Source organism: Monodon monoceros, unplaced genomic scaffold, assembly GCF_005190385.1.
Source record: "Monodon monoceros isolate NGI ecotype Baffin Bay Population unplaced genomic scaffold, NGI_Narwhal_1 Super_Scaffold_3, whole genome shotgun sequence".
Classification (NCBI taxonomy): domain Eukaryota; kingdom Metazoa; phylum Chordata; class Mammalia; order Artiodactyla; family Monodontidae; genus Monodon; species Monodon monoceros.
In genome coordinates, this window is record NW_021703780.1 from 62,512,058 (window position 1) to 62,525,822 (window position 13,765).

Consider the following 13,765-nt stretch of genomic DNA (forward strand, 5'->3'; position numbering starts at 1 on the left):
ATCCCACATGTCATGCCACCCCCCAAAAATAAGGAATTAAAAATATGATAGCAAGTATGAAAAATACAACACAGAAATATTGAAAGGTAATGTTAAAGACAATTCCCAGAAGATAAACCAAATGAAAGAGATGGAAAATTGGGGAGAACAGATAAAGTAAATTATAGAGGATCATTCCAAGAGGTCTAACACCTGACGAATGGAAATTTGAGAAGAAATAAACAGTAGAGAGGAGGAAATTATCAAAGAAATGGTATGAAAAGATGTTTTCAGAACTAAAATCATATCTATAGATTGATACAGCACAGTGAATGAAAGAAAACCAACTTCAACTTACAGCCCTGTGAAACTGCAGATCTCTGAGGATAAAGAGAAAGTCCCAAAAGCCTCTAGAGAGAATAGTCATATAATGTTAGTATTCAAAATGGCATTAGCTTGCTCAAAAGCCACAAACTAGGGCTTCCCTGGTGGTGCAGTGGTTGAGAGTCCGCCTGCCGACGCAGGGAACACGGGTTCGTGCCCCGGTCCGGGAAGATCCCACATGCCGTGGAGTGGCTGGGCCTGTGAGCCATGGCCGCTGAGCCTGTGCGTCCGGAGCCTGTGCTCCGCCACGGGAGAGGCCACAACAGTGAGAGGCCCGCGTACAGCAAAAAAAAAAAAAAAAAAAAAAGCCACAAACTAGAAGACAATGGAACAATACCTTCAAAATTCTGACAGAGGTGAATTCCCTGGCGGTCCAGTGGTTAGGACTCCTTGCTTTCACTGCCGAGAGCGTGGGTTCAATTCCTGGTTGGGGAACTAAGATCCCACAAGCCACATGGCATGGCAAAAACCCAAAAAATTCTGATAGAAAAAAATATTCTCAACCTAGAATTTTATAGCCAGCTAAACTATCATTCAAGTTTAAGGATAATAAAGACATTTTCAGTCATTTTGTGCATATGCCCTCTGATATTGTGATATAATAAGAAATATGTTTTTGGTCTTTATCCCTGGTTCCTGGCACAGAGCTCCTAAAATCATTATAACTTCTGAGTAGTAGGGGTAATAAGACCATCTTTTGTTGTAATATTTGCCCTTTGTTCTCAGTTCCTGACACAAGAGCTTCTAAAAACCTTGGAATTTTCTGAGTGATAGGGGTAAGAGGAGAAGTCAGCTAAGTTTACACTAATGAGGTAACTCTTTGTGGGCCCCTAGGTAGCTTCAGGTTGGGAGCTGGTTGCCAGAAGAACCAACCATGTAATCAGAGGGTTGGAACTTTCAGCACCACCTCTCTGCCTCTGGGGAGGGGAGAGGGGCTGGAGATTGAGTTGATCACCAATGAGTTAATCAGTCATGCCTACAGAAAAATCCCATTCTAGCAAATTATCAAACCTGAAGAGGAGATTTTGGGGACACCTCCCCCACCCTGACCTTATAGCTGACGGGTCAGAAGTATGAGTGGCCCAGTTAGCATCTGAAGCAGAGGCAGTCTGGTGGGACTGAGTCCTTAACCTGTGGGGTCTGCACTAACTCTATGTAGTTAATGTCAGATTTGAATTAAATTGTAGGATACCAATTGGTGTCTGGAAAGTTGGAGAATTGGTTGGTGTGAGAACAAAGCCCACACATATCGTGAAAGAAGTGCTGTGAGTTAAAAACAGTTTATAGTACACCCTTTCTTAGGAAGCTCTGCTAGAAGACACTTTTCACCAGAACAAGGGAATAGTAAAGAAGAGGACTAAATGGGATCCAGGAAACAGGAGTTCCAATATAGGCAAGGGGAAAGGAATTCCCAGAAAGACAGAGTTCCAGTATGGATGTCACAAGAACAAACTGATAGGGTACCTGATGGAACATATTAAAGGGAGTTTTACACTTTATTATTATCTTCAGGGAAAACAGAAATTATACCAACAAAGAAATGTAATCATAGTATACATCCTGGCTTGTCTACAAATAGTATTCACGTAGATCTAATAACGCAATTCTTAATGTTAATTTGACCAAAATTTGGCATAATTCTATGGGAAAATGGAGATAGTATGTGAAGTAGTATGAAGTAGTATGTGAAGAGAGCATGTCAGAGCAAAATCCTAATCTTCCATCATAAGAATTAAATATGTAACGTAATAGTTATATTTTGCCACATAACAAATTACCCCAAAACTTAGTGACTTAAAATAACAGGTATTTATTGTCTCACAGTTTCTGTGGGTCAGGAATTCAGAAGCAGGATTTGAGAAGCTCTCATGAGGTTACAGTCCAGGTGTCACCTTGGGCTGCAGTCATCTGGGCCTCTCAGGATATGTTGTTATCTGGCTTCCCTGAGAGCATGTGATCCAGGAGAGACAATTAGAGGAATTTGCAGTGTGTTATATGACCTAGCCTTAACGTGACATCCCATCATCACTTCTGCTACGTTCCATCAGTCACAGAGACCAACCCTGAGACATTGTGGGAGGGACCTGCACAACATGAATACCAGAAGGCAGGGATGAGTGGGGAGCTGTTTGGAGGCTGACTACCACAAGTAATAACTAAAAGTGAAAATTCAAGAAATAATATTAGAGGCATATTACTTAGAAAGATAGAGATAAATACCAGAAGAAAGTGGCTGCCCCGGGAGCAGAAATCAGAGAACCAGAAACTTCTGGTTTTCGTTATAAGCCTTGTAGAACAACTTTAAGAAGTATTTGCATTTATTACTGTGATTTTTTTTTTAATTATGAAAAACCCTCAAAGCATGCAGCCATTTAATGTCCCCAACATTGGTAGTAGGACAACACATGGATTATATGAGGAACTCCTAGAATCTGAATCTAGTAAGGATCCTTTGGTATTTGGATGGTTGTGTGCTTGATCTTGAAGGACAGTTTACAGATAATAAACCTAAAGTTCAGTGAAAAAGAGGACATAGTGACAGAACCTGAGCTAGAATCCTTGAATAAATACGACACAAAGAGATGAGCATCAGATAGTGAGATGGCTCTGGCATTTCACTAATGTGGAACTTAGGTGAAGGGGAGGAAAAAAAAGACTGTTTGCTCTTTCTGAAGAGTAGAAAATTCTGAAGTGGAAATATTTATGTGTCTTGGAGCTATAAATGGCAAAGTTAAAGGGAGTTTCCTTTTGGCAGATAGTTGGAAAGCACTTTACGGAGCTCCCCAGGCTAAGGATGTGTTCCTGAGCATTTGGTACAAGTTAGAGAGAGAGTCTGCCTCTGTCCACATGAGCCCTGCAGGCCATGCAGAGCACTGGCCAGTCCACAGCCCCAGTCCTTCCAGCTGCTGCTGCCAGGGTCATGTTTCTTAGAGGACTCTGGGCTCCTTGTGGTCTACCACAGCCTGGTTGGTGCCCAGGGACCCCCTAACATCTGTGCCCACAATGCCTCCTCTGTCCTTGATCCCCACATGCACCCCCTATTCAAGCTCGGTCTTGTTTCTCCTCATCTTTTCCTGTCACTGTTTACTCTTCTGGAGGAGCCTACTGTTAGGTGCTTCAGCGTTCTTGGCCACTTTGTCTCTTCCATCTGCCATCTAATAAAATTGGAATCAGGATAAAGTGTTCAAGAAATCAGGTCTTTGAGTTGGTGGGGGGAGTTTGGAGGGGTGCAGTGAAGATTGCCATATAAATAAATATAATGCCTCATGAAAATGTGTTGTCTACATTCTCCTACTATAACCGTGTATGTTGAGTTTAAAATACTTCAAGGTCTCCATGAAAAGCCTCAGCTATCACGTCCTGGGATGCCTTCAGTACCACTCCAGTGGGCATAGAGTTGAGCTGTGGAAGGGGCAGGGTGGGTTTTTGCACTTGCATTCCTCAATATCTGTCTTTGTATTTTACTTTGCCCGCAGATTGGGGACCACAAATTCAGTGCTCACCGGATCGTCTTAGCAGCCTCAATCCCGTATTTCCACGCTATGTTTACAAATGACATGATGGAGTGCAAGCAGGATGAGATTGTAATGCAAGGAATGGACCCAAGGTACTAAATTCCTCCATCAGGTTTCACAACCTGCTTTCTAGGTGCAGTTTCAGCCTTGTGTTTGGTGCCCTTTGAGGGCCTTCCAGCAGGACCCAGTATCAAGCACAGCTCCACACACACAGTAGGTGACCAGTAAACAAGCTAGAACCTCAGCCAGTGGCCTGAGACAGGGTTAAAATAAGGAGAGTTTTGATGTGTTTTAACTCAATGAGAGTAACACGTCTCATAGGAACTAGAGTCCAAGATATGTTTTTAAAACTAGGACTGGGTACAAAGTTGGTGGTATATTATTCTCTTCACTTTTCTGTGCTAACCTTTCTAGCTGGCAGACTAGTCTTTCAAATAAGTGCCTTCATTCATTACCCTTCCCATCAGTCCAGAACAGTGTTGTCCACTGTTGTCCAACTTCCTGCCTCGATGGAGATGTTCTGTTTGTCCTCTCCAAATTGGTAGCCACTAACACATGTAGCTGTTGAGCACTTGAAATGTGACTAGTGGGACTGAGGGACTGAATTTTAAACATTATTTAATTTTAATTCATTTCAATTTAATTTTAGGGGAATTCCCTGGCAGTCCAGTTGTTAGGACTCCATGCTTTCACTGCCGAGGGCCTGGGTTCAATCCCTGGTCAGAGAACTAAGATCCTGTAAGCCACGCAGTGTGGCCAATAAATAAATAAATAAGTAAATAATACATAATAGTAAATTTAGTTTTAATTAGCCACGTGTGTCTACTGGCTGTTAATGTGATGACGCAGTTTGAGAAGGTAGCAGAAATCATGGTTATTTGATGGGTGAGAAAACTGAAGCCCAGGACTTCCCTGGTGGAGCAGTGGTTAAGAATCCGCCTGCCAATGCAGGGGACACGGGTTTGAGCCCTGGTCTGGGAAGATCCCACATGCCGCAGAGCAACTAAGCCCGTGCACCACATCTACTGAGCCTGCACTCTAGAGCCCACAAGCCACAACTGCTGAGCTCGCGTGCCACAACTGCTGAAACCCGTGCGCTCTAGGGCCCATGCTCCGCAACAAGAGAAACCACGGCAATGAGAAGCCTGCTCACCACAACGAAGAGTAACCCCCACACGCTGCAACTAGAAAAAGCCTACGCGCAGCTATGAAGACCCAATGCAGCGAAAAAAATAAATAAGTAAAATTTAAAAAAGAAGAAAACTGAAGTCCAAGGAGGTCAAGCCCAGAGTTTATCCCTCTAAACGTCTTTCAGTGTCCCAGAAAGCCCTCCATAATGGAATCATTGGCTCCAAATGTCAGTAGTGCTGAGGTTGAGCAATTCTGCCCTAGATGAGTTTTAGGGTCAGGAGGCAGTACTATAAACCCTGAAATTGCATCATTTACACACTTACTTAAAGTTATCCTTACATCTAGACCCTCTTTACAGAAATACTTTCCTGACTTCTCTATGAAGGCTTTATATAAACATTCCACATTATGCCTTTTGGGGCCTTGAAAGGAAAAAGGCATATTTATATGACTTAAAAGATTTTACTGCAAGTCTGTGAACTGAGGCTGTGTGTTTATAACCTAGGCTACATCCAAGGGTCCACTGTGCACCTACTATGTACCTGGCATTGTTCTGGGGTCTGGGCATGCAGAGCAAACAGGACACGCAAGATGATTCTTGTTGGGAGAGAGACAATAAATAAACCAACGACTCCAAAATATTAGCCAGTAAGCTGTCATTTGTTGCCTAACGTCTTAATCTCCCCATGGTGAAAACTTGAAGGAAAGGAGCTAGGAAACTGTATGGTACCTTCCGGTTGATTGAAGGTGATTTTGCTCCAGTACATGGAGAGGATCTGTATACCCACTGCAAGGGTGCAATCTCAGGCCAGCTACTTGTAATGAAAGACATAGAAGTGTGTCTATATCCAAGGGCAGTTGTACACTCTCATCTCTGAGGTCTGTGTCTGACAGAGCCATGCTAATCACGATGCACCGTCCAAGTGCTTCATTTAACAGATAGACTGAGAACCTGTGATCTGTGCTGCTGTAGGTACTGAGGTATAGTAGAGGAAATAGAAAGCACCTCTTATTATTCCAACTTGCTAGTAGTGGCCATCTGGCAGTAAACAAATACATACATGATATGGCCGGGAAGTGAAAGTGATGTGAAAAAAGTAAAGCAGAAAAAGGCTAGCGAATGATGGTGAGGGTCTGTGCTATTTCAGGGTGATCAGGAAAGCCCTCTGTGATGAGGTGATATTTAAGCCAAGACCTTAGTCGGAGTGAGGGAGCAAGACATCTGGGGGAGGAGCCATTCAAACAGGGAGTATGCAGTGCAAAGGCCCTGAAGTGAGAGTGTGTTCAGCATATTGGAATAGAGTGAGGGGGAAAGAGTGGAAGGTGATGAGGTCAGAGAGATGGAAAGGGGCCAGATCACATACAGCCCTATAGACAGAATTTGGATTTCATTCTTGGTGTGAATTGGAAGGCAGAAAAAAATGTTGGAAACCTCAGGCTGGAAACTTATCCCAAAGAAATAATCCAAAAATGTTATTTATAAAAGCTATTATGCTTACCAATAAAGGAAATAAATTATAGCACATTTACATGTTGGATTACTGTATAGCAGCCGTTGAAAATGTCAAACATGGGGAGTTCCCTGGCGATCTAGTGGTTAGGACTCAGCATTCCCACTGCCATGGCCCACATTCAATCCCCGGTCAGGGGGAACTGAGATCCCACAAACCGCGTGGCATGGCCAAAAAAAGAAAGTTGAACATGAAGTCAGTGTAGAAACATGGGAAAGGGCTTCATAAGTATTACATGATTATATCCATACAACTTAAGCATGCAGGCAAATAGGAAATGGAAATTAATCTAGAAAAATGACTACAGTTGACTCAGTAGTGAGATTCTGGGTCATTGCTTTGTCTTTTCAGAACCTTCTATAATAAAATCATTTGGGCAGTAAAGAAAACCTAAGAAGTAGAATGATAGCTGTGGTGAAGTAATTATTCCATTCAGGTAGATTCTCAAAGGGCATGGGCTAAATGTATTTGAGAGCGGGGCCCATCCGTTCCTCAAGTAACAATGTCAGCTTACTTAGGGCCTGAGTATCCTGTGGGCCGAACACCATCTCTGAAGAGCATCTGTCCTCTTTCCTCTAGCGCCCTGGAAGCTCTGATCAACTTTGCCTACAACGGTCACCTTGCCATTGACCAGCAAAACGTCCAGTCGTTGCTGATGGGGGCGAGTTTCCTGCAGCTGCAGAGCATCAAAGACGCCTGCTGCACATTCCTCCGAGAACGGTGAGGTGATGTGATGGGCCTGGCCTGTGTCGGGGAGCAGACCGTGTCATTTCTGGGATCCCCTGCCAGTTTGCTGAGTCTTTGGGGGCATGGAGAGTCTCATGAAGGGAGTGAGATGGGAAGATAACTGCGGAAATGACCTTTCTTGAAATCAATATCAAGCAGCACCCAGCTCTTTGGGATGAACCTTTCAGGAACATGATTTATGGAGCCTTGCCTGCACTCTCCCTTGGTCTGACATGCACCTCTTCTTCTGGTCCTCTCTGTCCAATCTAACCAGCCACCACCAGATTTATTCAGTGCTCCCTAACTGTTCCATAGCTGTCTCCCTCTTTGTTTAGATCCTTCTCCCTCCTTGAATTTCTTGGCCTTCCTTTTTCCTTCTGCTCTGCAAGAGCCCACCCAAATTTCACCTCCTGGAATTCTCTGTCCCCTTCAGTCCCCTGGGAGCAATCATTATATGCTCCTTTAGAGTAAGGACCATGGATTATACCCCTACCTATGTCCAGTACTTGGCCATGACCTTTTGAGGACTGAGCAGGTAAGAAGGCTCTTCTCCCCGTCAAGAGGCAGAGCTCTTAGTCACAAGGTAAAAGCCGCCTTTAACCACTAGAGGCTTGGGGGTGAGGGTTAGTGCTGGGCTACACACAGGCAGGGAGAAACCAGAACAGTGCCCCTCTGTCTGTGGTCTCTCCAAAGCCTGGCTCCGCCTGATCTCCTCTGATCACAAGGCCCCTGGCCTGAAGACCAGCATTCCTCTGCCTCAGACCTGGCCTCCTGAACCTCATCGCCTCTTAGAGCCAAGCTCTCCATCCCCCATTTCTGTTCCACCATCTCAACTCACTTAGCAGCTCTGTGGACCCTGCCTGAGGTCCGCATCCTGCCTATGTGGTGCTCACGGGCATCAGTGAGCACTGCTGTGTGTGCAGATGGTCTTAACGACCGTGGTAATGATGCTAACACGCAGGGGCACTCTGTGCTGGTTTCTTTGGGAGGTAGGTGGTCCTGTTCGGGTTTTGCAGCTGGAGACCATGTAGTGAGTGCAGCCCCAGAGCCTGGCTTGACCTGCCCTAGGATGCCTTCTGGGTCAGCCTAGAGAGCTGCGTGTGATGGGCTGTAGGGCACACACTGTCTGTCCTACTCATTTGCGAGCTTAAGGACACAGACTGGACTTGGTTCATCTCTGTATTCCCACAGAATTTGGAGAATGACTAAGTAAGGCCCTGTGGAAAGGATGAAGTTGGCCATTCTCACAAGGGGACAACAGCTCCACCTAGGGGCTTTTGAGTTCCTCACTGTCAACACTGGATCCAGGCTCTGTTATAAAGTAGTGTCATGTAAAAAGATGCTTAGAAAAGTGATTTTTAGACCAGTGCAGTTTTTACATGCACCAGTGACATATTAGGAAAAGGTACTTAAAGCACAAAGCCTGATGTTTCGAGTCTGTCCTTGACATTTTTCTGTTCAGCACTGGGAGCCCCCTTCTGAAGCCTAAACTCACACCTTATTCCTGTTTCTATTCTCTGCCACAGGCCCCAGAGGTTTGGCCTTTCTGTTTTCTTTTCAATAGCTACCATCACTGCCTGTGTTCCTGGGGGTGGTTCTCCCTGAGCCTTGGTGCAGAGTGTGATGGAGTCTCCCAGCTGCCCCCTTCCTGTGTGTTCTTGAAGACAAGCATGTGGGCCCTTCAGTTTCAAGGTTTGATTACTAAAGACTTGAGGGAAACCATCCTGAGCGGTTGTGAAAAGGACAGGGCATGACTGAGCACAGAAAAGCTGCAAAGCCGTCAGAGTTCTTAGAACAGTAGTTCCTGAGGCCATTTTGCCTGTTAGATATTCAGCCTGCTGATTTTTTTTTTTTTTTCCCATGAGGTTGGGGTTGATTTTTTTCTGTGGCTCCTTTTCCAGCCTTCAGATGAATGGACCTCCTTGTTTTTAGGTGAGGATTGGTGGTGTGTATTTTCCAAAATTCTTCTCTCAGAACTGGATCAGAACATCAGATGCGTCAATGAACCAAGCCAATAACTTATTTAATTCAAGTCACTGCTTCCTACCTCCGATAAAGCATTACATCTTATCATTGTCAAGCTACGTCAGCAAGGAAGGAGGTTGTGAAGTGGCTGTTGACAGATATGGGTCTCTATCTGCCCTTTGGGTTATTGTCCCTCTTGTCTTCCTCCTTCTCCTGAATGGTCCCCTCTCCTGCATGGCAGCTCTCCCTCCTTTTTCCCCACCAGTTGGCTTACAGACAGGCTCCCCACATCCTACCCTCTTAGATGCGAAAGCCCACTTCAGTGGAAAGTGTGTTTTGTGCTCAGTTATTCCAAGCCAGTCAAAGACAACCAAAGGTGAGGCGCAGGAATCCTAACCTGGGAGGGAAAGGGTGGAAATGTGTGCCAGTCAGCAAAGTGGATCATCCTTTCCCACGTCTTCGGACTCTATCCAGTTCCTTGTCCGTGGTATTTGAACCCTCCTCTTGACTTGATGTCAGAGTAGTAGGAATGAGTGAAGCACATGCTGTAGAGGCCCAGGGAGGGTCTGTCCTCGTATCTGATCTGCCATACGTGCTTTTAACAAGTCTCAACCAGGAGAAAGGCTAACGTTACTTGACAGATGACTGAGCTGACATTCTGACCCTGAGTCCCGTATTTCTCCCTGGGCCATGCTGCTTGCCCAGGGGTGCTCAATGCTTATGTTTCCTTGGCCTTTGGAAATGGCCTAGGTTTCCAAAGCAACGGACAGAGCCAGTTTAGGCTGGAATGAAACAACAGCTATGCATAATTTAGAGTAGTTATAAAGCCAGGCTCCTGAGATGCTCTGCCCTTTCAGTCCCTGACAGGTCTGCTACTGGCAGTGGGCAATGGTGAATATTGATTAGTAAGTATAGCTTACTGTAACCCTTAAATCAATATGGGGGAGAGGGGGAAGAGAAAGCGTTCTCACAAAGAAGAGTAAACCTGGGCAATTTTAATCTAACATGTACCATCTCCCATCACAAGATTGTCAGTCACAAAATCAAAATAAGAAAAGCCATATCCCCCATGGTCCACTGCTATCACCAAGATTTTGGAACCACATTGGGCTCATTTGGAATTTTCTCAGGTGTAATAGTAGTAAGAAAAACAAACATAAATTAAACCAGAAGCTAACTTCATACCAAGCACCATGTCGGATGCATTTCCTACATTCCTACTTAGTCATGGCCACAGCCCTAGGAGGTGAGTAGCTGTTGTCATCACCTTTTTCTAGGCGAGGCTATTACTGACACTTGAGGAGCCTAAGGAATCCACCCAAGTTGCCCAGTGTGGCAGGGTCAGAATTTACCCTGGGTTTCCCTGGCCCTGATGAGTGCAGGTCTGTCTCGGGACTGTGGGAATGTGCACAAAAGGCCAGAGTTCAATCTCAGCACCACCACTTGCTTGTAGAGGGACGATGAGCACATTTCTTAGTTTCTCCGAGCCTCAGTTTTACACCTAAAAATGAGAGCAATTACTATTGTGGAGTGTTGTTTAAAAGATCCTGGAGAATGTGTCTAGAAACCCTGGCAAAGTACTTGACTCACTGATGGTGCCATATAAGTGATAGCTGCCGCTGTTGACTGAACAGTCAGGCCCATAGAGCCTCCTTTTGTTTAAAAAAAAAAAAAGGAAAGAAAAAAGTGTAAGGGTTCTGATATTAAAGAAGTCATCTCTCCATGTGGTTTAAACTCTGATTCTACATCTTCAGGGCCTTCCCGGTGACCAGAGGCGGACATTCAATCAAGAATGTCAACCACTGAAAGAAAGCAAAGTTTTCCAGTATGTGCTCTATTCTTCTCTCCTGAGAGCTGCTTCCCAGGACTTCCCAGAGAACTCACTTCACATAGACACACGGAGCACTAGGCCCAAGAGGCAGGCTCCTTTGAGGATAATCTGCCGTTTTTTTTGTTTTTTGGGGTTTTTTTGGCAGCGTTGGGTCTTTGTTGCTGCGTGCAGGCTTTCTCTAGTTGCGGCGAGCAGGGGCTACTCTTCGTTGTGGTGTGCGGACTTCTCATTGTGGTGGCTTCTCTTGTTGAGGAGCACAGGCTCTAGGCGTGCGGGCTTCAATAGTTGTGGTGCGTGGGCTTCAGTAGTTCTGACTTGCAGGCTATAGAGTGCAGACTTAGTAGTTGTGGCGCACGGGCTTAGCTGCTCTGCAGCATGTGGGATCTTCCCGGACCAGGGCTTGAACCCGTGTCCCCTGCGTTGGCAGGCGGATTCTTAACCACTGCGCCACCAGGAAAGCCCCTGCCTTATTTTTATACCTTTACAAGTTGAGTCCCAGAGAAGCTCACCTGATGTCACACAGGGGGTTTCCACTAAAGCTGAGGACAGAGCTTGTTTTTTTTTTCCATTCTGTAACTCTACCCAGAACCAACTTGAGAATGATCAAAGATAACATTCTTCCTCTAACTTTTTTCTTTTTATCTTCTCTTACGCCAAAAGGCTTCACCCCAAAAACTGCCTGGGTGTACGCCAGTTTGCTGAGACCATGATGTGTGCCGTGCTATACGACGCGGCCAACAGCTTCATCCACCAGCACTTTGTGGAGGTGTCCGTGTCGGAAGAGTTCCTGGCCCTGCCCCTGGAAGACGTGCTTGAGCTGGTGTCTCGGGATGAGCTGAATGTGAAATCAGAGGAGCAGGTCTGTAGAGCAGTCCAGAGGTGACATGGGGGCTGCTGCTCTTTCTAACCTTTGTTTTCTGTTTTACTTTTTTCAAAATGTAGATCATGGTGTATGTGCAGCTGTTGTTTATTATGGGTTTGCTTTATCATACTGTATGCATTTTTCTTGAAAACTTTTTATACATTTTAGTGTCTAAATAATATTCAGCTGATTTTTATCAACCCTGTGACCCTCAATCTTCAATGTTCAGGTTATTTCCAAAATTTACTACTAGAAATAATGTTTCTGTGAACCAGAAATGAGCATAGATAACTTTCTGAAAGAATCTTACTCTAAAGGAGAGTAGAGCGTGGGGGCAGTTGCTGGGCAGGGGACATGAAGTCAAGAGGCTTTTGTTTTTTTTAAGATGAGAGAAATTACAGTACAGTTGGAGTGCTGACGGGAATTTTCTGGAAGAGAGGGAAGAATTGGTAATGTAGGAGAAAAGGGAGAATGGTGTCCTGGGGTAAGTGAGAAGAGACAGAGTGTAGGGCCCGGGGTGTGTGTTTGAGAGGAGCTTAGGCTGTTCACATCCACGGCCACAAGAGGGAGAAGGAGAGCACATGCCCAGCGCAGGGGGAGGATGGGTGGGAAGGGAGATGCCAGGAGTTTTTATTCACACTCTCTTCTTGTTTGTTTCTGTGTTCTCAGCTGAGAGTGAGGATGAGGGAGGAATGTTAGACGTTTGAGGAGAGATGAAAAGGTATGAACCAGTCCTCTAGGAAAGGGGGAGAGTAAATGGACGAAGCTCAGGAAATGGAGAGGGCTGGATAGGAAGCAGAGCCAGATGAGATTTTCAGTCACAAGTTCAGTATGAGCTGGTCAGCCCTGTTGTGTGTTTTCTATCAGCGGCATATACTGGTGCAGGGTAGGGGGTGAATTGGATATAAAGAGCTGGACTTCACCAGGGTACAGATTTTTTTCCAGGTAAGTGTGATTAAGAGAGATAGGAGACTAGCATGGGAATAATGACCCTTGGAATCCGTGTCGGGTGAGAGAAAGGTGAGGAAATAGGCTTCAGGGGACCTGAGAGGGAGCCATGTCCAAGGCTAAGTGGAGTTGGTTGCATGGAAGAGGAGGTGAAGCTATTGGCAAGGTGAGGTGTGGGTGATCACAGGGTCCTCTGAGGACAAAGAAGACATCTTCTTGGAGCGGTCAAGAAAAGATTAAATGAGAGTGTAGGGTGTTAGTAGCTGGAGAGGAGTGAAGGACATCCTTTCTGTTCAACAAACGTGTGGTGCAAGGTGTCTTAAGAGGACAGTGAGTCAACGTTTCTTTGAGCAGAGGGTGACGAGGACTGGGTGGTGAAGGGCGTCGGATGTGGGGGGAATTGGACCTGGCCTTGCAGGCACCCAGAGCACCACTGCGGCAAGGCCTCTGCTCATCTGGTCAGTTGATCATGAGTCCTGGCCTATCATGAAGCTGTGCCTCGGCAGAAGGAGCCCCACGCTCCAGGAGGCAAGCCGTTGGGATGTTAGTCCCAACTTAGCTTATTTCCTTAATGTCTGAAGAGTCCTCACCCCTCCGTATTAGTGACCGTTAGAAAAGTGAACTCTGAGCTCAGCAGTGTGGGCCCTGAGATTTGTAGGAAAGAACCCCATCCCAAGAGCAAGGGGTTCTGTCCCTGGCTCTTCCACTAGGTAATATGACCCAGGGCAGCTCACATCTATTGCAGTGATGCATTCTACAAGGGCTGTGGGGCTTTAGAGGGAGATATCCTTGTGACGAGAGCCATTAGGGAAGCCTCCTTGGAGAACACGGATCTGGATCCAGGCCTTAAAAGAAATGGGAATGGGTTTAGATGGAAAGGAAGAGATGGGGGCATTCGAGGTAAAGGGGACAG

At 45.6% G+C, this 13,765-nt stretch overlaps 1 protein-coding gene across 5 annotated transcripts in view; it reads left to right on the plus strand.

Moving 5' to 3' along the window:
* Window positions 1–13,765, plus strand: part of KLHL18 (kelch like family member 18) — a 66,838-nt gene that overhangs the window by 39,521 nt on the left and 13,552 nt on the right. For all 5 annotated transcript variants that reach the window (XM_029242288.1, XM_029242287.1, XM_029242291.1 and 2 more), the window contains 3 exons: window positions 3,840–3,970; window positions 7,100–7,240; window positions 11,703–11,901. In XM_029242288.1, coding sequence (XP_029098121.1) covers window positions 3,840–3,970; window positions 7,100–7,240; window positions 11,703–11,901 — 471 coding nt within the window. The remainder of the gene's footprint in view (window positions 1–3,839; window positions 3,971–7,099; window positions 7,241–11,702; window positions 11,902–13,765) is intronic.